The sequence below is a fragment of the Prunus dulcis genome, chromosome 5, assembly GCF_902201215.1.
Source record: "Prunus dulcis chromosome 5, ALMONDv2, whole genome shotgun sequence".
NCBI lineage: Eukaryota > Viridiplantae > Streptophyta > Magnoliopsida > Rosales > Rosaceae > Prunus > Prunus dulcis.
Genome location: NC_047654.1, coordinates 1,924,656 through 1,946,175, shown reverse-complemented (window position 1 = coordinate 1,946,175; position 21,520 = coordinate 1,924,656). Strand labels below are relative to the sequence as shown.

Genomic DNA, 21,520 nt, shown 5'->3' with positions numbered 1-21,520 from the left:
ACGCATAAACCTTGAAAATAAGGATGCCAAATACGAACCCAACTTTTATCTTTGCCAAAAGGATGCATACTATAAGAGTGTGAGAGAGCCTCCATGAAGTTTTGGACAAATACAAGTGAAGCAAATAATGCATTGACTCAGTGAGAGTACAATCAAGCACATACTTGAGTACACCTATGACAGGACCCACCCCGAATTCTGTTAGATATATGCTCTAGATGCCAATATAAAAATGGATAATTCTAAGGAAATAATATATATATATATAATAATCAAAGGGGCAAGAATGTTGTTTTAGATATATAACGTACACAAAGTAATAAGTTTATGGATTAAGATATAAATGAAAAGTGGTCTAAAGAAGTTAGATACACGAGACCTTTCTAAACATATAAATATCGTATCCTGTTCTTGGTCATAGGATCACCAATTGGACAATGGTGACCCGTAAAGACTGGTACACATTATGTCTGCTCAATTGAGAGGATGGCTAGTCTCAACTCATTCGTGTAGAGACACTGAGACAGATGTGTGGGTGCTCTATAGAAGATGGAGTCCACTGAACGCGATCAACTCTGAAATTCTTGTATGGAAGTCTTACTCACAAGTGTCAAACAAGGAATTCTAAGTTGTGATAATGCAAATTAATCCTTAGACCTGAGACATCACAGTTGTCTTGTATATATGTTGTTTCTCTTTGAGAGCACCATACGGTCGTATCAAAATAATGTGACTTAGAAGTATTCCTCAGGATTCTCAGCATGTATGCAGAGACAGGTGAATGTACAATAAGGAATCTCTGCTCTTAGTAAAAAGAGAGAATACTCTAAACATATGATTCGTGAATCTTTGGCCAAAGTATCTGATGGAAATTGAAACAAGAACGTTTGCAATTTCATCAAATTGAATCATATAATCTAGAGATGTCATATTAGGGATTTTGACACAAGTTTACCATATCCCGAGAATATGACATAGAGAATTGAATTAAAGAAGAATCGAATTGCATTGTAATCACAAACTGACTAGGTTCTCTAAATGAATTCTTTTTAGCTTGGGTAGCCATGATATACTTCTAGGTGTCACTCATGGCTTGTGGAAGCCCTGTAAAGACTAATTATAATTAGCCTTCACCAATGGGGAAAATTGTATGGAGAGATACAATTCATACTTGATTCAGAGTGAATCATTCATACCCACTGCCTCGCTAATTAGAACCTATAAGATCGCACACAGAAAAGGAATTGATTGGAAAATTAAGAAGAGAATGAACGATTTTGTGACTTGGTCAAAGTAAATGTGAAAGTCAAAGGTCAAAGGTTAAACAGTTGACCCGACACTTGACACGGTCAACTAAGGATGACCGGGACCAACACTCGTTAGACAAGTGAGTGATTGAATTAGTCAAGTCATTGGAGTAATTAAATTGATTAGATTAATTCAATTATTCAATTAAAGGTCCTATATGACTTGGAAATTCAAAAGGGATTTGACCATATGAACTTAGGCACATATGTGACACATTATAGGATTAATTTGTTGGACCAAGATAGCACAAAGATGACACACAAAGGGAGGGTGCGGCTGCACTAGGGCAAGAGGGTATTTTTGTCACTATTGTGACATTCTTTTTATCCTATAAGTGTGTAGCTATAGTATCCTATCATCAAAGGGTTTTCAAGTTGGTGAAATTGGAAGAGAGAAAACATCAAGCTCTCTCTCCCTAACCCTTTGAATCTATCACATCAAGTGAGGGTGCTAGCACAAGTCTTCACTTGTTGTCTACTCATTCTCTCATCTCATTCAATCTTTGGTGAAGAGCTTTGGGGAGGTGCATATCTTTGTTCCTATTTGGAAAGCTACAAGGTGGAGAATCAATATCAAAGGGAGAGCCAACAACAAAGGGACCACTCCCTTTACATGAGAATAGTATTGAGCATATCACTAAAATAAGAACTTGGATTGATTTGCAAATTAGATTGAAAAAGAATGAAACAATTGATAAAGACATACAAATGCAAATTAAAAAAGAGAAAGAATATTGGAAACTAGTTTTAATAAGAATAATTTCTGTTGTGAGATGTCTTACTAAAAGAAGTTTAGCTTTTCGTGGAGAGAATGAGAAAATTTACCCAGATAATAATGGTAACTTTTTGGGACTGCTTGAATTGATAGCATAATTTGATTTGGTAATGAAAGAGCATTTTAGATGTATTCAAAATAATGAGATTCATTATCACTATCTTAGCCATAAAATTCAAAATGAGTTGATTGGTATGCTAGGCTCTAAAGTTAGAAGTGCTATAACTGAAAAAATCAAAGAGGCAAAATATTTTTCCGTAATACTTGATTGTACTCCAGATGCAAGCCACCATGAGCAAATGACTTTAATAATTCGATGTGTAGATATGTCAAATGTTCCAATAAAGGTAGAAGAGTATTTTTTAGAGTTCTTGACAGTGAATGATACATCTGGATTTGGACTTCTTAATGAGTTACAAGTTGTATTACAGTCTCTTAAACTTGATATTAATAATATAAGGGGTCAAGGTTATGATAATGGATCTAACATGAAGGGGAAAAACAATGGCGTGCAAAGAGGCTTCTTGAAATAAATCCTAGGGCATTTTACATGCCATGTGCGTGTCATTCTCTTAATTTAACAGTTTGTGATATGGCAAACTCAAGTGTTAAAGCTGTGTCATTTTTTGGAGTTCTGCAACACATGTATACTCTATTTGCTAGTTCTACAAAGAGATGGAAATTTTTTCAAGATCATGTCCATGGATTAACTCTTAAACCATTATCATCAACAAGATGGGAAAGTCATATTAATAGTGTAAGAGCCATAATAACCTAAACTGATGATATAAGAGAAGCTTTGTTTGTATTAGCTAGAGTTTGTGAAGATGCCAAAACAAAGAGTGAAGTTGAATCTTTAGCAACACATGAACTTGAAAGTTTTGAATTTTTGTTGAGCATGACTATATGGCATAACATTTTGAAAAAAATTGGCTTAGTTAGCCAAAAATTGCAATATGGAGATATGCAAATTGATGCTGCAATAAAAAATTTGAAGGGGCTTGTTTCTTATTTTGAAGACTATAGAAAAAATGGGTTCACATTTGCCTTACTTTATGCCAAAGATATTACATCTAAGATGGAAATTAACCCAACATTTCATGAAAAACATCAAAGTCGTAGGAGAAAACAATTTGATGAAAATGATCATGAAAAGACTTTTCAATCTACAGAAGAATCTTTTAGGGTTAATTATTTTCTTGTTGTGGTTGATGCTGCTATTTCTTCTTTGAGGAGTAGATTTGAACAATTAGAAATATTTGAAGGTATTTTTTGTTTTTTTGTTGAATCCTAAAAAGTTATATGTAATGAATGATCAAATGTTGCATGAATGTTATGTTAATCTTGAAGATGCTTTAACACATGGCAATGAATATGATATTAATGCTGATGATTTGTGTTATGAATTGGAAGTTTTATGATTGTATTTACTACAAAAGGCAAAGACAGTCATTCAAGTTCTTGATTATGTAAAATCTGTAGATTGCTTTTCAAATGTCTCGGTTGCTTATAGAATTGACTGTGGCATCTGCAGAAAGAAGTTTTTCAAAATTAAAATTAATAAAATCTTACTTGCGTTTAACTATGTCACAAGAAAGGTTGGATGGATTAGCAATTTTATGCATTGAAAAGAATATGTTGGAAAAGCTTGATTTTGAAGATGTTATTGAAGATTTTGCTTCTCAAAATGCTAGAAGATCAAGGATTTTTTAGTGATTGATTGTACTTTTAATGTTATTGTTTTTTATTTTTTGGATTGTATATGGTGTAGAGGAAATCAAGCAGCTATTTGTGTATTTTGGTAAAGGGAAAGCATCGGATATTTGCACATTGTAATAGACTCCATGCAGATTTTGGACCCTTCCAAATTTGCCACAACCATTTCATATATTTTTTTCAAAGCTGCTTTTGTGATCCATATTATACACAGACAATGACTTTGCTTTTAAGAGACTTAGACTCTGCTTTATAATTGACCAGGTAGGATTATGCTCTATAATTGTTTATTGTAATGTATGCTAAGTTACTTATTGTAGTTTCTTTTAGTTGAAGACATTTGTGAGTTACTTTTAGTGGACGTTTTGTGTCCTACTTTTTTTGTTTTCAGTTTTATGTCTTCAAAATATGTATGTTGTTACTTATTATAATTTCTTTGTCCATTTGTGCTACCATTTGTTACTTTTCTTATGTTGTATGATTCTTTCTACATACCACAAAGAGGATTTTGCACTTAAACTCATGTGATGAAGCCTGAAGCCAGAAGCCAATCTTAAGGGAAAGGTTTTAGTATTTTGAACAAATGCTTAGTTTTAATGTATCTTTTGAGAATACAAATTACCAATTTCAGGGACGTGTTCCCATTGTTGGTTGCTGGAATGTTTTTTTTTTTTTTTTTAATGGAGATATGTCCTATTATATGCATACTATCTTTTTTATTCAAGCGCTCTACACGCTACGTAAAATCATTTTATTTGTTATTTTTTCGCAATTGTATACTAAGGGAAGGGGCCTCATTTAGTTTATCGCCTAGGGCCACTCAAAAGTTTGGGTCGGCCCTGATCCTAATATATTATATATTAGCTCGGGTAACTGTGATATGTTGCTAAACGTCACTCACTGTTTGTGGAAGCCCTGAGGATATTCCTTAAATAGGTCCTCATAAAGGGAGAATTAAAAAAGGAGTTTTAATTCACAATCGATAAAATAAAGAGTTCATAATCACCCACGACCTCACTAATTAGAACTCAATGGATCACACACCTATAAGCTTATAATTTGGATAAATAATGAAAGATGACAAGATCAACGGTTAAGTCAATTAATTATATTAATTGATTAGAGAGAAAATTAATTAAAGAGTTAATTAATTAGGTTGAAATAGAATGGGTCTTAAAATGGTTTGAGAAACTAAAAGCCCATGGAATTTTAGCAAAAAGGGTCTTAAAAAGAGATAAGAGGGATAAGTGGGATAAGTTGGACCAAGAGGCCCAAGAGAAGGCCCACCCCGCCCTATGCCGAAATTTTGGAGAGAGAATGAGAACCCTAGGGTTCTCCCATGTGTTCTATATATTCACCATTTAGCTCATCTTTCTCCTCAAGGTTTTAAGTCTTGCAAAGGTTGTTAGTAGTATGCCCTGAAAATAAACTAATTATGTGATAATTAATAGTAATGATATCTTTTATAATAACTTATTAAGTTATTCAAGGGCAAGACTAGTTGTTTTCAACCATGATAATAGGTCTATTATCATAACAGTAAAACAACTATAGTCTTAAGAATATATAAGTAGATATGAGAACTATGTAATGAGATTACATACATTGAGACTTATCATAATCCCTAATCCTAAATATGTTCCTGGTCATAGAAGTATCAATTGGGCATTGATATTCTGCCAAGACCAGTACACACAGTATCTTCTCTATATGTAGAGAATGATGAGGTCTCAAGTCATTAAGTGTGTCGACACCAAGATATGTGTGTAAGTGCTTGCAGGAGAACAAGTACACGCAACGCGATCAAATGCATGAGTTCTAGAATGGGAGTCTTTACTCACATGCCAAACTAAAACTGAAAGGCTAAAACTAATCCTTAGACATGAGACATCATAGATGTCTTGTGGCTATGTTGTTTGTCTTTGAGGGCACTATACAGTTGTTTTGTTTGACAAAATTACATTGTTCTTCATTAACAAGTAATTGGATTGCTACAATCCGATAGTGGCCTCTTTTCTTTTAAGAAATGAATGATAGAATGGTTGTTTAGAAACAATGATGCCTTAAAGAACCAAAAGGTCTAAGAGAGGGTTTACCCTACTAAAAGGGTAACACCTCAAAAGGCTTCTCTCATTTTATAGCATTCACCGATGATCACTCTTGGTTGGACTATTTGTATCTCATAAAACACAAGTTTGAATTATTTGAAATAGTTTTAAAGTATTCAAGAATGTATAAAAGAGAAGCATAATGTCAATAGTATTAAAACCCTAGATTTGATCAAAGAAAGGAATATTAGAAGATAAACGTTCCTTAAATATATAGGAACATGGCATCACATCATAATGGAAGTCTCCTAACGAGAAATCAAATCTTAATGATTTTGGTTCTTTCCATAATGATTAAATTGATATTAGGATAAGCGCGGTTAATGGCAACATACTTGCCAAACCTAGTACGTTCCAAAGACTTCATAAGATGTAGTTGTAATGAAAACAGAATCTTAATAATGTTAATATTTGAGGTTTTCATAGATATCAAAGGGGTTGATATGCATAAGCTTAGAGCTAAAATAGATTTGTGGAATGTCTAAAGGAAACCTTATGACATTACATCTATCAATCGACAACAATTGTTGTTTCTCGAATCGCACGCTATATTCCTTGAAAGAGGACTAGCTTAAGATAGGAAACCACAAATCAACATTCAAGTGACGACTTAGTTCCTAGAAAAGCTCCACGTAGTTCGAATTGGATCCGAGAACCATCTTAAAAATGGGGAGATCATTCTAACTACCATGAGGAAATGTATGGCATCTACTCATATTAAATGGCATTAAACCATAAAAATCCGAATTGGATTCTATGCATGCCAAGCAAGTTTTGAGTCTAGTTGACCCGTCACAAGGTATCATACCTATTGGCTCCAAATGGTCTTCAAGAGGAAGATAGGCTTGAAGGGCAAGATAGAAAACTATGAGGCTAAGGTAGTATCATGAGGATTACAATAATGTTAAAAAAGGTTGACAATGAAGAAACCTTCTCACTTGTAACTATTCAGATATTGCTGGACATAGCTACATACTTGAATTGTGAGTTTTGAACAAAAGGAAAAACAAAACGACTTTTATGAAATGGCTCAAGGTTCAAATCACAAGGTGTATAAGCTATAGTTGTCCATCAATGAACTTAAGCAAACTAGTGGGAGCTAGAAACATTGACTTTGATAAGAAAGTAAAAAGAGTTTGAGTCTTTTCAAAGATATGCACAAAACGACTTTTATGAAATGGCCCAAGGTTCAAATCACAAAGTGTATAAGCTATAGTTGTCCATCAATGAACTTATGTAAGCTAGTGGGAGTTAGAAACATTGACTTTGACAAGAAAGTCAAGAGTTTGAGTCTTTTCAAAGATATGAATGAATCTCTTCTATTACAAGAAGATTAGTGGGAGTTGAGTCATATTCTTAATATTGTATGTAGATGACATACCAATCTTGGAAATGACAATGTATTACCTCTTCATATAGTAATGGCTAAAAACATTCTTTAGGAATGATTTGGGATAAAAGCATAATGGAAAATGATTTATCACGATAAATCTAAAATATAAATTGAGTTCATTAGATTATCTTAAATCATGTGCTAAAAGTAGTGTGTGTGAGAAGCCCCCCTCTCGTTGTAATTTGGACTATCGCTTGTATTCAAAGAAACATATACTAATGAGCACCAATAACAAAGAACTAAAATTGCAGCGCCACTGCATAAAACAAATGCAAAGTTCATTTAAGATTCTAAAACAATAACAAGCTGTCAGGGTCTTAATTTTTAAACCCGTTGCTGTTTCATTTTTTTGGTACATATAAACCCCTTACAAACAAATTTCCAAATCATTCTATTACAGCTTGGCATGAAAAGAGAAAAAAAAAATGGAAAAAGAAAAAGAGGAAAGGGAAATTATACCAAGTACATGTTGACACCTTAAAAAAATATATCTATACGCAGATCCTATTTGATATACCTTATTGGGTAACTGAGTCTTCATGATAAAATTTGAATATTCTTGGCTTCTTATAGAATGAAGTGAACTAATTCTCTGTGAATGGTACTGAACTTGCTTCTAACCCTATTTCCAGCCCTCCAAGAGATCAAACTTGGTTTGGGTTTCTATGTTCATCATCTAGAAGTCCGATTCGATGAATACCAGAGTTTTTTCTGACATATCAATACTTTCTCCTTCCCTATACCATACTCAGTATCTTCTTTGCGACAACCCCATCTCATGCCTTTGGCAATAGTCGCAACAGCATCCACAAAGTAGCTGGATTCTCGAACTATTGCATACCCGTTGGGGCGCAGGATTCGGTCCATCTCTAAGAGTACATATTTCATTTCGCATCTGCCCAAAACACTATCATCATTAGAACCATTTATACAGTTGAATTCATAACTCTGTGTGTGTGTACTTCCTAGGTTATCCGCCATGTCGAATTACACAAAGGTGCATAGAGAACCTAACTTCTAAGATTAACTAACTAGTTCAATATGCCAAATTAATATCCGCTTTCAAGATATTTGATGTGCCCCACACTAAAGAAAAGATGCATGGAGGCTCATTTTTTACCTGTGGCTTTCTGCAGTAAAGAGGCCATCAAGATGTAGAAGATCATAAGTTCGGGGATATGTAGAAAAAGCTTCACACCTGCAAAAGGAGAAAACAAATAAATCAACAAAAGACCAGTAGATTTTATAATAACGACCACATGGAAAGTGCATCAAAAGCAGGCTATTCGTACAGATCAAAGCTTCAATGAAAATGAATGAAGTAAAGTTTACCAATCATGGTAAGTTCCAATAAGGCCCCGATCATAGACCACTGGCAGTGTATTTGCAGCATAGGAAGAGACCACATTCATGACCCACAAAGGATAATCAATCATCCCCGCAGCAAAACCTCCATATACTGTGTTCATGTCCATAACATTTCTGATCTTATCTGTCCCAATTGCTGGGAGCAACTTCTTGTAGTGCTTCAATCGTACCCTCCACTTGCTGTCATCATGCTTAAAAGCACTAGCACTCCCACCATGCACATCGGAAACACGATCTGGTGCAACATGCAATCGCTCTGGCCATCTAGGGATGGATTTCAAAGCTGACTTTTTTAGCTTTGGGTCAGGAACGACAACACAAGAGCGTAATGGCGTGTACCATCCTGAGTCTGGTTCAAGGCTATCATCACACTTCGGAGGATAGACATCTGGCTCATTAAGTTTATTGTAGCAACTATCATCTGACAATTTCTTCCAAACAGCAATATCATCCTTTTTGTTATACAATTTGAAGCACAATGAAGTTAGCAGTTCTTGCAACTTGTCATAATCTGATTTCTGCTCTTCTATGGTTGTGTTCCATCCACGCCAGCGGTTTTCATAGTTGACAGGTGGACCAGACAGGACCCAGAAACCTCCAGGGCGGAGTATACGATGAATTTCAAGAAGGTAAATTCCACCTGAAAGCAGGATAGTAGCCATTAAGACAAGTGGTAACCCCAAACCCCAAACTAGAAAAATAAAAAAGAAGATAAAGAGAGGAGGAAAAAGAAATTTCCATTCTATGATATTCTACAAGGGAAGAGAGGAAGTTCCAATCTTATGGCAATAATATAAAGTTCACAAGTGATCCAGGGAATTTTTCATTAAAAATTATAATTGGAACACAGGAACTTTGTGGCTAGAAGTTGTCTAAGGTAGTTTGAGAGGAAAAAAAAAAAGGAAAAAAAAAATCTCCAAATTCAAAGAGAACTAGTGAAAACTACACATATCCTAATACTTATATACACTAACGGAAAAGTTCTATACATGCATACATTTCATATGGCTGAGCTAGCAGGCAAAATGCAATGCAGCACTATGTTATTTCAAGATATTATTTGAAACTGGTTTCAGCAGCTGGACATCAAGATCTATAAACCGAATTATATTCTCTAGGATTGAAAGATTTTTATAAGAATTTAATAGATGAATTACCAAATTCCGTCCATGGGATGAGGCACCTTGAGCAGTGAGCCATATCAAACGAGTTTGAGGGGAAAGGAAGCCTCTGTGTAGAAATGATGCCAAGGATTGCTGGAATTCCACGTTCCAAGGCAAACTGAACTTGAGCTTCATGATTATCTCTTGGGGCGAGAGAAACTGTTAAAATCCCCCGATCTAGCAAATCACCTCCCCAACTTGCAACCTAAAAATTAGTAAATTAAAGAGATGAACTGATGTAACTTCAAACAAATTTAATTATTCAGAAGGAACATTAAATTTTATTATAAAATTTCAAACCCTGTAAACTGTTAATGCTGCTTTAAGAACAATAAAGAAATAGAGTATTACAAAATTAAAAATCATAACCATGAAAAAAGAAAGCTACAAATCAAATTTCAACAAGCATTTTGACTAAATTATGCTAACATAAGCACACCCTCCCAATAGAATAAATTATGCTTTCACCCACCAGAAATTTTCATTTATATTTACCATTGTAAATGTTGGAAAATGCAAAAGAAGATTTAAATTGGACTCACCCCACACCCAGTATCAATGGCAGTTCGAACAGTCCCATCTTTCATTTCTGGAATAAGATCTTGCATCAAATCGACATATGCAGATACACCTCTAGGAAACATAGTTCCTCCACCAGGAAAGAGAAACTTCTCCCCTTCTTTTCTTAGCCAATTCTGATTAGATTTCTGCTTGTTAATCCAATCATATGGCACATTCCTGAAACCAGATCCACAAGGTATACTCAGAGAAACTCTTTCGTTTTTTTTTTTTCTCGATGAAACAAGTAGAAACTTAAAACTGGAATTTTGACCACACATATCAGAAACAAACTATTAAACTATTTACCTGTACCAACATTCATCCCTGCTATTTGGCCATCTGATTGGCAGCTTATACCCATCTGGAGGTGGAACTAAGCACTCTTTCCTTTCAAATATTGGAGGGCAGTGGCGTTCCATGAAAGTAAGCCGATGAACACCATATTTTTTCCACCTCTGTACAACAAGCATGCATCATTTTCAACACAATTTGATAAACATCTAGTGGTTCCCAAATTCCAAAAAGCAAAAAGTACCATATGATCAATGATTAAGGAGATACCCTTGGATCTGTGCATGGGGTGTAGTCTTGATAGTCACTGCTGCATTCAGCAAAGGAAACAGTTTTTATTTGGAGAGGGGCCACAAGTGACTCCTTGGATGATCGAACTGCCTTTGTGACATCTTTGACATCAGAAGGCTCAATTCTGTTCTTCTCAGAACAGAAGATTCCACCAAGATAGAATGAAAACCCGCATAGCACAACAAACAAGATTGCCATGGGGAAAACCCTGGTACCTTGGGGTCCTGGTTTTCCATCTTTATGCTTCATGATCTCAGAAAGAATTACCTATCTGCACTGATACAAGGCATATTATATATCTTCATAATTGTAGGTGAATACAGATTTTTAATAATGCCGATCTGCTACCGAGCACCATTCACCTTAAAAAGGTGAGAAAATTTTGTTCACGTGAAGTAGTACTAGGAAGTAGTTAAAGTACAAAACACTAGGAAACTTAAAGCAGCCACTTAAACCAGACTGGTCACAAGTGTTTCTTTCTTTCCCCATGTCATCCCATATATCAAACTAAAGCATCAGAAATCAAAGAAGTGAAAAGAGTACTAAATTCATTAATCTTAACTTCACATCCATTTATCTTTAAATGCCCTGCAATTATTGCCCACATCCAGTTAATTGGATGGACCTCACAAATTCTTTTAAAAAATAAAAAACTAGTGGACACTGATCCATAAAAGCCTCCTCTACATTTATCCAACAACATCAATAAAAGCATAAAGCATATGTTTAACTAAATCAAACCAATCAATCAATCTTAAACATGGGAAGCACAAAATAAGATGTGGATCACACACTGGAAAAGTGAGAACCAATTTCCTCGGATAGATCCAGATCCAGCTCATGGATAACATCTTTACACAATTCACTCAAAAAGAAGGGGAGTGGGAAAAGGTTGAAAAAATAGCAAAATGATGCAGACCAAGTGGTGAAATCGGAATAGTGAAGATAGACCACTTCAACTACGAGATCTGATGGCAACTACCGACACTTTCTACTTTCCATGTCAACATCCTTTTATGTCTCTCACATGACAACTGGCCCAACCGCATCAAACAGAGCCGTCCCTGATGCGGTCTCTCCCTCTCTCTATATTTTTCACCGCCACTAAGTCAAAAAGGCCAAAAAAACAGTGTGTTCTTTACAACAAACAATGGAAATGAAAAGGGAAATAAAGTGAGAAAGCATCCAATAATTTTATCATTTTCTTGAAGCTTAAGAAAAGCTTCTACGCATGATTCAGAGTTTTTTTTTTTTTGGTAATTACGCATGATTCAGAGTTATTGCTAGCCAATCAGCTGCTTTCTTTCTGAATCATGACGATTCATAGATATATCAAAATAAACAAGAAACAAACAAAGCAAACAAAGCAAGCACATTCTTCCAATCCAAACCCACAAAAGCATAGCAAGAAATGCACCTAAATTTCGCTGAAACAGGGCCAAGAAACCAAAAGAAAGTGTTGAAGGCAGATTACAGAGAACCCAGTCCTTCATTTCAAACTAGAAAATAAATGAAGAAAAAGAAAAGACTAAACAGATCACACACCCGTATTGTGAAAAGGAATTCACCAGTCATTTCTTAAAAATGTAAATCAACAGAGCAAGAACAACACTAGAAACCCATCTTTCGAAAAGGGAGATAAATTAAGCATTTGACAAAAGTGAAAACCGCGTGCCATTACCATCGTCCAAAAATAGGAAATTAAAAGAGAAAAAGAGGGAGTCTGGTCAGAAACCAGATCTAATGGGCAAAGGAAAGAAACCCGTTAACAAGATGATCACAATGTGTTTGACGAAATGACAGAAGAAAAAGGACATGGGAAAAACAACACCATAACCATCACGATATGATGAGATCTGATGGAGCAAGTACCAAAGCATAAAAACTAAACAGAGTAAGAAGACAAGCTGACACAGAGAGAAGATGAACTAGTACCTTTTCTCTCTTCTGTGTATAGTGTGTCTCTAAATGTCTGCAATTAATCTCTGTTTTTCATGAGAAGAAAACCCAACAGGGATCAAAAATATTAAATGGGTCTTCAATTTTCGGCCAGAAATCTCTGTTTAAGAGAAATGAATAAACAGAGAAGAGAAAGAGAAGAGAGAGCTAGCAAGCCTAGGATAAAGGGATATGGCAAGAACACTGGGATCTCTCTCTCACAGCCTTAAACACGGAGAGAGCTGAACCTTGTATTTATACAAAGTACTTGATTGCCATATGCTTCGCTGTCCCCCAAAGCCTCATGTTTTCTCTACTTCGCAGCTCTTTCCCTTTCTTGTGGGTAACTTCATTCTGTCTTTTTTCTCTCACCCCCACTCTTTTTCCCCAAAAAATAAAATTCTCTCTTGAACTATTTCACGTGCATCCTCTTTCATATTTGAGGTTATTCAAATGGTCAAATTACATTCTTATCCTTGTAAATTTATACGTTTTTCACTTTGATTCTCGTTGTTTCAATTTTTGAAATTTTTGTTCTGCAATTTGATATCCTTGCAATCAACTTCAAATCACAAATTTCGCCAAACTAATAGATATAATTCAACATGATAATATACAACAACCACATAAGAGGAAAGAATTCACGACGAAAGAAATCATCTATTTTTCTTAACATTGTTAAGTTTGTAGAATTAATAGCTAACTAAACAAAATTATGACACTAAAGTGGAAAATAAGCCCAACCACATGAACAAAAATTGGGGTTGGTCTATTTAAATTGGATCCAAATAATTACATTATGCACATGTCTATTTGTCATTAATCATCTTCAACAACACCAAAAATGACATTATCAATTTTACCCTTCTCATTATAACATCAACTTTTAAAATAAAAATAAAAAATTATTTTCTCTAGAAATCCTAAGGAACTCTCTCTACATGAAAAACCATAAGGAACTTAGCTCTAGTCGCGGCCCCCTTTGAGGTTGGTGGCCTCCTTCCCCACCCCTTTCTTCCCTTGCCTTTCCCTCCCCTCTCCTCTCCTCTCCTGCTCTACCCTTCCCTCCTCTCCTTCCCTTCCCTCCACTCCTCTCTCTCCCTTCCTCTCTTATGTGTTCCTCATTTCTCTCTTAGGGTGTTTATAAGTTTTTTTGCTAGATTTTCACCTTGGTTGTGCTGGTGATTTCGTTGCCGGCTCTTGTGATTTTGTTGTACTTGAAATCTTTGATGAGTTGAGTGATTACAGTTTCTTGAGTTGTAAAAATTGCATCAACTCTTTATGAGCTGGGTGTTTGTTTGTTGTCTAGTATCTACTAGTAGTTTCTATTTGTGAGAGTTTAAAAGTTGTAGTTGTATTGGTAGTTTAGGCAATGCAATTCGTGTCTGGCTTATTCAGGCCGACGGCTTTTATGCCGAAATTTCTTTGGCCTTATGAGGCTATTGATGGAGATACACCTTGTGCACTTAATGTTGCCGTTGTGTTTCTATGTATCTGGATTAACCCTGCATGGTTATTCTGCTTCCATCTTTGTATTACCCCTTTGCGGATATTTGTACTAGCCCTTGTGGCTTATGGTCTTTGTGTATAATTTATGAACACAATTACTCTTTTTCTCTCAAAAAAAAAAAATTTAAAATTCAACACTTAATTTAAATTAAAACTTTCAAAAATAAAAACATTATCAAAATGTACTTAAATATTAAGATATAGAGAAATGCTAGCTACCTTCCCTATTTTCTTTCTCATTCAGTTTGTGCCACTTATATTCCACTAACATAAAGCTATGTATTTAATATGAAGTACTAATATTCCGCTTGTAAATAGAATAAAGTGTTTTTTAACACGTTTTTTTTAAGAAAGAGAATTCATTCATAAAACCAAAGACGTACAAAGAACGACATGATACAGTGGCCTCATTAAAACCTTCATAGGACAACCTCATGGGACAAACCCCAGGCGAGGAAATAGTATCACACATGTCATGGACTAACAAAAGAGTCTGATTCAGGTCACTTTGGAACATTATAATAAAAGAACAAATCAAAAATGAAAACTAACACATAGACCTCTGACGAGAACCACAACTATATACCAACATAGTAGACCCACATGAGAGAACCGCAGAACATCCCAACTGCCAAAAGAAGCCTTCTATGAGCAAAATCATAGTCATTTGACACCCACATAAACTTCAAGGCATACCATAGCAGAAACTAGGAGAGAACACGCAAAAGGAACACATAAACAACAATAAAAGAACCCCTGAGAAGCACTCCACTTCAACTTAGAACAGGACAAAGAAAACCTCTTATGACCAAGCATAGTTCTTTGGTCGCTATTGTTGCCGCCGTTGAAACAGAGACAAAATATCAGCTACCAGGTATCACAACTTTCCTGAAGAAAGACACAATCCAGCGTCACCACATAAACAATAATAAAAGGATCCTTGAGAAGCACTCAACTTCAACTCAAAACCGGACAAAGAAAACCTCTCATGACCAAGCATAGTTCTTTATCGGAGTAGAGTAGAGAAGAGCACTGTATCCCAACAACTACCATCAGCGTCGCTGTTGCGGCTGCCGTTGAAACAGAGACAAAACATTAGCCACCAGGTATCACAACTCTCCCGAGGAGAGTCACAATCTAGCATCACTATTGTCACCGCCATTGCGACAAAAACAACACCAGCCACCTAGAACACTACCAAAACAATCAAACAAAACGAACATACAAACATATCTAGACTATCTACGGAGGGGAAGGGGAGGAGAAGAGGGGATAAGAGGAAGGGAAAAGATGGGAGAAAAATAAGGGGAGATGAGGAGAAGAATGGGAAGATGGGCAGAGGGGAGGAGGTGCAGTGGCCACCTCCCCCTTTAGCTTCCTTGCGGTTGGTTGTCGACAAGGAAAAAGGAGACCAAAATGCAGGTAAGGGTTTTTTATTTGAACATACATATACTATATTGTACATGATTATGTTTTTGAACACGTTAAATACATAGATTTATGTGTAAGTGAAATGTACGTAGCACAAATTGAATGGTGAAGGCAATAAAAGGAAGGTAAGAAGGGTATGTAGCTAGTAGTGCTCTGTAAAAATGCGTGTATATTAGTTGTGTTCCATGAATAGTTAAATCTTTTAAGTAATTTCCAAATTAATTATTTTATCGATCTTTCATAATTATTGTAAATTAAAAAAAAATAAAAGGTATTAAGAAAAGTATTTATAACCCAAAATTATTTTTAAAATAGTTTAGTTATTCGAAACTAGAAAATTTTAAACTTAGGCACAAGTCATTTTGTATTGGACTCCACAAAAGATAGAGGCATCAATATTTGGACAGTTCTCATGGGAGACCCCTAGAGAGACATCTAACCTCCTTCTCAATTCTTTTAGGCCTCGTTTGGTTCATGGAAAATGAGGCTTGGGGATGGGAAATCAATTGCTTTCACCTGTTTGGTAAGTCCAAGCATGGGAAACAGTTGTCTAGCACATGGAAAAGTAGGAGGAAAGTGAAGCCCTCTACCCCCCATGGATTTTGTTTTCCCTCATCATGGGAAAGTTTGGGAAAATAAGCCAACATTAAATGTACATTTTTCACTACTACACTAGTGGGTCATTTGTGACAATATTAATCTTTTAAGTATTATATATCGACAAAAAAAACCTTTGATGTATAGGTTATTTACTCAAATGGTCCTCAAACTTATACCCGAGCTGCATTTTGGTCCCTTAACTAAATTATTCGTTCAAATGGTCCACTAACCTTTTTTTAATCGACGCATTGGTCATACCGTTACATTTTGTCAATATTGCCGTCAAATATAAGGGTAAAAAAGTCCAGTTAAATAAAATAGTAAATAAATTAAAAACTAAAAATCAAAAGAAAAACAAAAATCTATTTCTTTTTTAAAGGACCCAACCCAAATTTCACTTTGGAATCCGTGTCGAACCCCGTGCATGTCCAACACCTGGTAGGTGTCGAGCACGAATGACCAAAATACCCTTCTTGCCCTAATCCCGAAAATTGCTTTAGAGTTTGACTTCTACTTGAAAACCAGCATAGTCTTCCTGAAAAAGGCTCAAAACCCAGAAATCTGCCTGCACAGCAAACTCAATTATTTCCCAAGTGTTTAGCAAGCACAAGGTATAAACCACATACCAATTAGCAAAAGTTTCAATGGGCTTCAGACCCATTTTTACCAACATAAGAAAGTCAACAAATAACTTGACAAAACTTAACATAACAAACAAATCATAAAACTTGCGGCTGCACCTAGGTTAGCCTAGGTTGCCAAAGTACCCTTACTGAGGGATCAAGCCACACTTAGTTCTTTCTATCATTAATCACAATTAAGATAATACAGAAAACCTCAAAGTAAAACCAACGATGAAATTCTAGAATCATTCTTTTCCTTGATTTCAACTAGTTATGTAATTGAATATCATGCCATGAAATTATGTACCTAACTGTTGAATTAGTTTATCATTGTACATCCAAATACTTGCATAACCAAACATTTTACTTGAAAGTCATACCTGCAACCATTCACATAGTGCATATGTCTTGTAATCACCCACCAAGGGGTATATGGGAATACCATCAAATTTGAAGGCAAAAAAGGAAAGGAAAACTAGCTAACCACATGTGTAGACAAGTCGGTAGGTGGCTAGAGATCCTAGCCAACCCTGTGCAGATGATATAAGAAGGGTGGTGAAAAAATATCATAATAACTATACCACTTGTTAGTACTGCACTAATCTCCACATAGATGTACCTCAAAATAATCCGTCAATTCCCCTTACATAGCTCAGGGAGATATACTCAACCTGAGAATGCAAATAATCTATCATTCCCTTCGCATAACTCAGGGAGATATACTCCACCTGAGAATGCAAATAATCCGTCAATTTTCCTCGCATAGCTCAGGGAGATATATTGAACTTGAGAATGCAAATAATCCATCAATTCCTCTCGCATAGCTCAGGGAGATATACTCCACCTGAGAATGCAAATAATCTGTCAATTTCTCTCACATAACTCAGGTAGCTAAACTCCACCTGGGAATGCAAATAATTCATCAACTCCCCTCGCTTAACTCAGCAAGATATACTTAACATGTGAATGCAAATTCTCACAGCACACAGTTCCAGAGTCCCCGATACTCGTGGGGCAATTTCATATGCACGTAGACATATTCGAAGGCAATTGAGTTGTCCGAAGACAATTCGAAGGCAACCATAGGTCCAAAGACATTCCGAAGGCAACTGTATGTCAGAAGACATCAATATTTCCGAAAGCAACAATGTTTACGAAGGCAACTAGGATGTCCGAAGACATCAATATTTTCGAAGGCAACTGAGATGTCCGAAGCCATCAATATCTCTGAAGGCAACCATATTTCTGAAGGCAACACAATCCAATTATTAATCCATTTAGCACATATATAGAAATAAACATGGATATATCATGCTTGGAAAGTAAAAGTGATAGAACAAAAATTCGTAAACAGTTAATCAAACTCTTGTAGCAAAATACCAATTTAAATCACAATCAAACCACAAACACCTCCTAACCGAAAGGTCCCGATCGAGCCAGCGAGGCCCACTATCTAGGTCAAACAGGCATGCGGGGCTCACGACCTCCGATTTCTGACCAAAAAGTTCTTGTAGGTTCAACAAAGTCTACTAAACAAGTCTTGAAAGTTTGGGCTCGACCAAGCGATCGAATCTAAGCCAATCACAAGATCGGACAGCGATCGTTTCGCCTAGATTTAGAATCATTGACTCGGAGTATCCAGGACTCCGATTCTCGATCAAGAAGTTCTTACACAATCTTAGAGGTACAGAGAACAACATAATTGAAATTGGAACTGATCGAACTATCAAACGATAACCAATTCCAAATTCAAGCACACCATCATGCTCATGATGACAAGTGGAACAATTTCGAACGCAATAGGCTTCCACGCAATGGGCAGCACAATGGAAATTTCTCAAAACACTCCACAATACCTATACCATTAAATCAAGCACACCTAGGGGAGCATTTTTGGTTCTCGGACCACGGCCAAAAACTGACCGAAAATAGCCGGAACGAAGCCGAAACCATCGGCCAAAAATGGGTTTAAGAATCGATATGTAAAACCTCAAAATCAATCCAAACTAAATACATAAACAAGTAGAGCAAGATGACAGGATGAAGTTCCATACATCACTCGACGAATTTGGGATCCGGAATTGCTGGAAGTCGCATGAACATCGCAGGCAACAAATCAAGGCTAATCTAGGAGTTTTGAGGTTGTTCGAGGTATGGATTACGAAGAGGGGAGGAAGACGAAGAGGGAGAGAGACAAAGTTAGGGAGAGAGAGAGAGTGTTGCGAGAGAAAGAAGCTAGGATATTTAAATTTTAACTTCGCAAAAATTATGGTTGTGCCACTACACTTCCGTAGATCATTACTTCTTCGTTTTAACTCCGAATTGAACATGCTACCTGTCTACGAGCTCGTAGCATCAAGCTCTATCTATGCAACGATGCCACTCAATTCCTCATATTCCTTTCGGAACAAAAAGTGACTAAAGTGGCCCTACACCCAAGGGCAAAAAGGTATTTTCACAATAAATAATCAATTGAACAATGATTTTTGGGACGGGATGTTACACCTTCTCCCACCTCCCAGCCCTTCTCCTCCTCACAGCCCACACACTCTCTCTCTCTCTCTCTCTCTCTCTCTCTCTCTCTCTCTCTCTCTCTCTTTATCTCCTTCTATTTCTCCCTTCAAACTTTTTTAGGGCTGCAAGGCTCTTGGTTTGTTTAGAGAGAGAGAGAGAGAGCTCTCACCTTCTCACTTTGAAGGTGTAAGCAGAAACAAGTAGTGGATTTACAGCATGGATCTCTGACGTTTTCCTTAATTTTTTTGATGAGAGTTGCAGACCCACAATGGAACTTTGTTGGACTAATGGGATTGAGATTGGGATTGGGATTGGGAGGATGAGATGGGGGTTGGGATTGGAGTGGGGAGGATGAGATAGGGGTGGGGTTGGGTGGGCTTTTTTTGTTGTTGTTCTTTTTAGGGTTACTTTTTATTTTTATTTTTATTCTTTTAAAGTTTTAATTAATTTAAAAATAAAGATTTATTTTATTAATTGTTAATCATATATTTTTATTTTTTTTATTTGTCAAAAGTCTTATTTATTCTTAAAAATGTAGTATATGCTGCTCACATGACTAAATTTATCAAAAAATGTAAGAGAATGACCAATGTACCGATTACTAAAGAGGTGGTGAACTATTTGAACGAATAATTTAGTTGAGAAACCAAAATGCAACTTGGGTATAAATTTGAGGATCATTTGAATAAATAATCATTTAAGTATTATATACAAAAGAAAAAGTATTGAATTGAATTGAGGTGACCGCAGTTAAAAATAAGAGAGAGTAGAAAACATAGAACCGTTAGGATGTGATTAAAAATAAGCCAAACCCATTGGAGTCCATTGGCAATTAATCCTTCCCCTAAAGCTCGCGGGATCTGTCTTTTTATATATATATTATTTCTTGTTTTTCTTTTTTACTTAGGTTGGATGTGATTTATTATTGTGATGTAAAGCGTACGACAAAGTCTTGTATAAGTGACATTCAAATGCAGCGTGAAAGGGTGAACTTGAGCTTAAGTTTTATTTTAAGTTAAAGAAAAATGATTTCAATAAGTTTTATTTTACTCTTTAGATTTTAAACTCATTTAAAGTAGAAAAATATTGATAAAACTACTCTTAGTTTGGTTGCGTAAAGTATGTCAATCTTTTATTATGGATCGGATTGTGTATATTTCATTGATAATATGTTTATATTATTGTAGCCAACAAAACATACCAACATGTTATTAATACATATTTTCGCCAAAACGATATAAACATATCAACAATCCGATTTTAATTAAAGATATGACATCATGCTAAGATCCAAACTCTTTTTTGGTTCTTTGTCTAGCAATGGTTTTTTCAATTGAAAACATCTATAGCCATGGTGGCCATGATAAGCGCACAAAAATGTAAGTGCTCAGCCTTACCTTATGAGTTGACACAATAATATCATGTTATCTTCACGGATTTTGTCAATGTTCATTCACCAAATTCGTTTTAACCCTATATTAAATGCATTATGACAACTTAACTCAATTCGAAGCTACACTTTACATATTGATTACACAGTAATTAGGTGTAGACGGCACAGTAATTAGGTGTAACCCTATAAAAAATGAGAATGTGAAAATTACGACAAATTAAGAGTACATTCCTTTAATCAATTTTTTCATTGTGGAATTAGAACACTTAATCTACATAATTAAGAAAAAATAGGTATGTTGTTTTTGTTGGCTCTGAAAGTACTTTATATTTTTGTGCTTGAGAAGTATTTCTTTTTCCTTACAAATCCATGCACTTACATTGCGTTAGATTCTACATGCTGCATTTTTAGGACATGTGCAATAACTTTTTCTTTTGCTTTTGTTGCCTTTATTTTTCTTTTTCCCTCATTAAGCAACAAGTTAAATTCTTCAATTTCACCCTTTTTCTACAAGAAAAAAGGTTAATCGATTCATAAGC

At 35.6% G+C, this 21,520-nt stretch overlaps 1 protein-coding gene across 4 annotated transcripts; it reads right to left on the bottom strand.

Annotated features, from left to right (window-relative positions):
- Positions 1-7,539: 7,539 nt before the first annotated feature.
- On the bottom strand, positions 7,540-13,282 carry LOC117628222 (probable methyltransferase PMT21). 4 transcript variants are annotated; one of them, XM_034360616.1, is made up of 8 exons: positions 12,909-13,279; positions 10,953-11,244; positions 10,698-10,846; positions 10,373-10,568; positions 9,825-10,035; positions 8,632-9,307; positions 8,420-8,497; positions 7,540-8,194 (listed from the first exon to the last, which is right to left on the bottom strand). In XM_034360616.1, the coding sequence occupies exons 2-8, from the start codon at positions 11,220-11,222 to the stop codon at positions 7,972-7,974; spliced, it is 1,803 nt and encodes a 600-aa protein (XP_034216507.1). In that variant the 5' UTR covers positions 11,223-11,244; positions 12,909-13,279; the 3' UTR covers positions 7,540-7,971. The 4 variants fall into 4 exon arrangements, with proteins under 4 accessions (XP_034216507.1, XP_034216508.1, XP_034216509.1 ...); XM_034360617.1 differs by having other exon boundaries at positions 7,581-8,194; positions 10,953-11,249; XM_034360618.1 differs by lacking the exon at positions 12,909-13,279 and adding an exon at positions 11,768-11,853 and having other exon boundaries at positions 7,581-8,194.
- Positions 13,283-21,520: the final 8,238 nt, after the last annotated feature.

Excerpts from the sequence above, each read along its gene's own strand:
- LOC117628222 (XM_034360616.1), bottom strand. The coding sequence starts at position 11,222 with ATGAAGCATAAAGATGGAAAACCAGGACCCCAAGGTACCAGGGTTTTC. Across the intron at positions 8,498-8,631 it reads ATTGGAACTTACCATGATTG|GTGTGAAGCTTTTTCTACAT; the intron begins GTAAACTTTACT and ends CTCCTTTTGCAG. Across the intron at positions 8,195-8,419 it reads TTTACTGCAGAAAGCCACAG|ATGCGAAATGAAATATGTAC; the intron begins GTAAAAAATGAG and ends TGTTTTGGGCAG.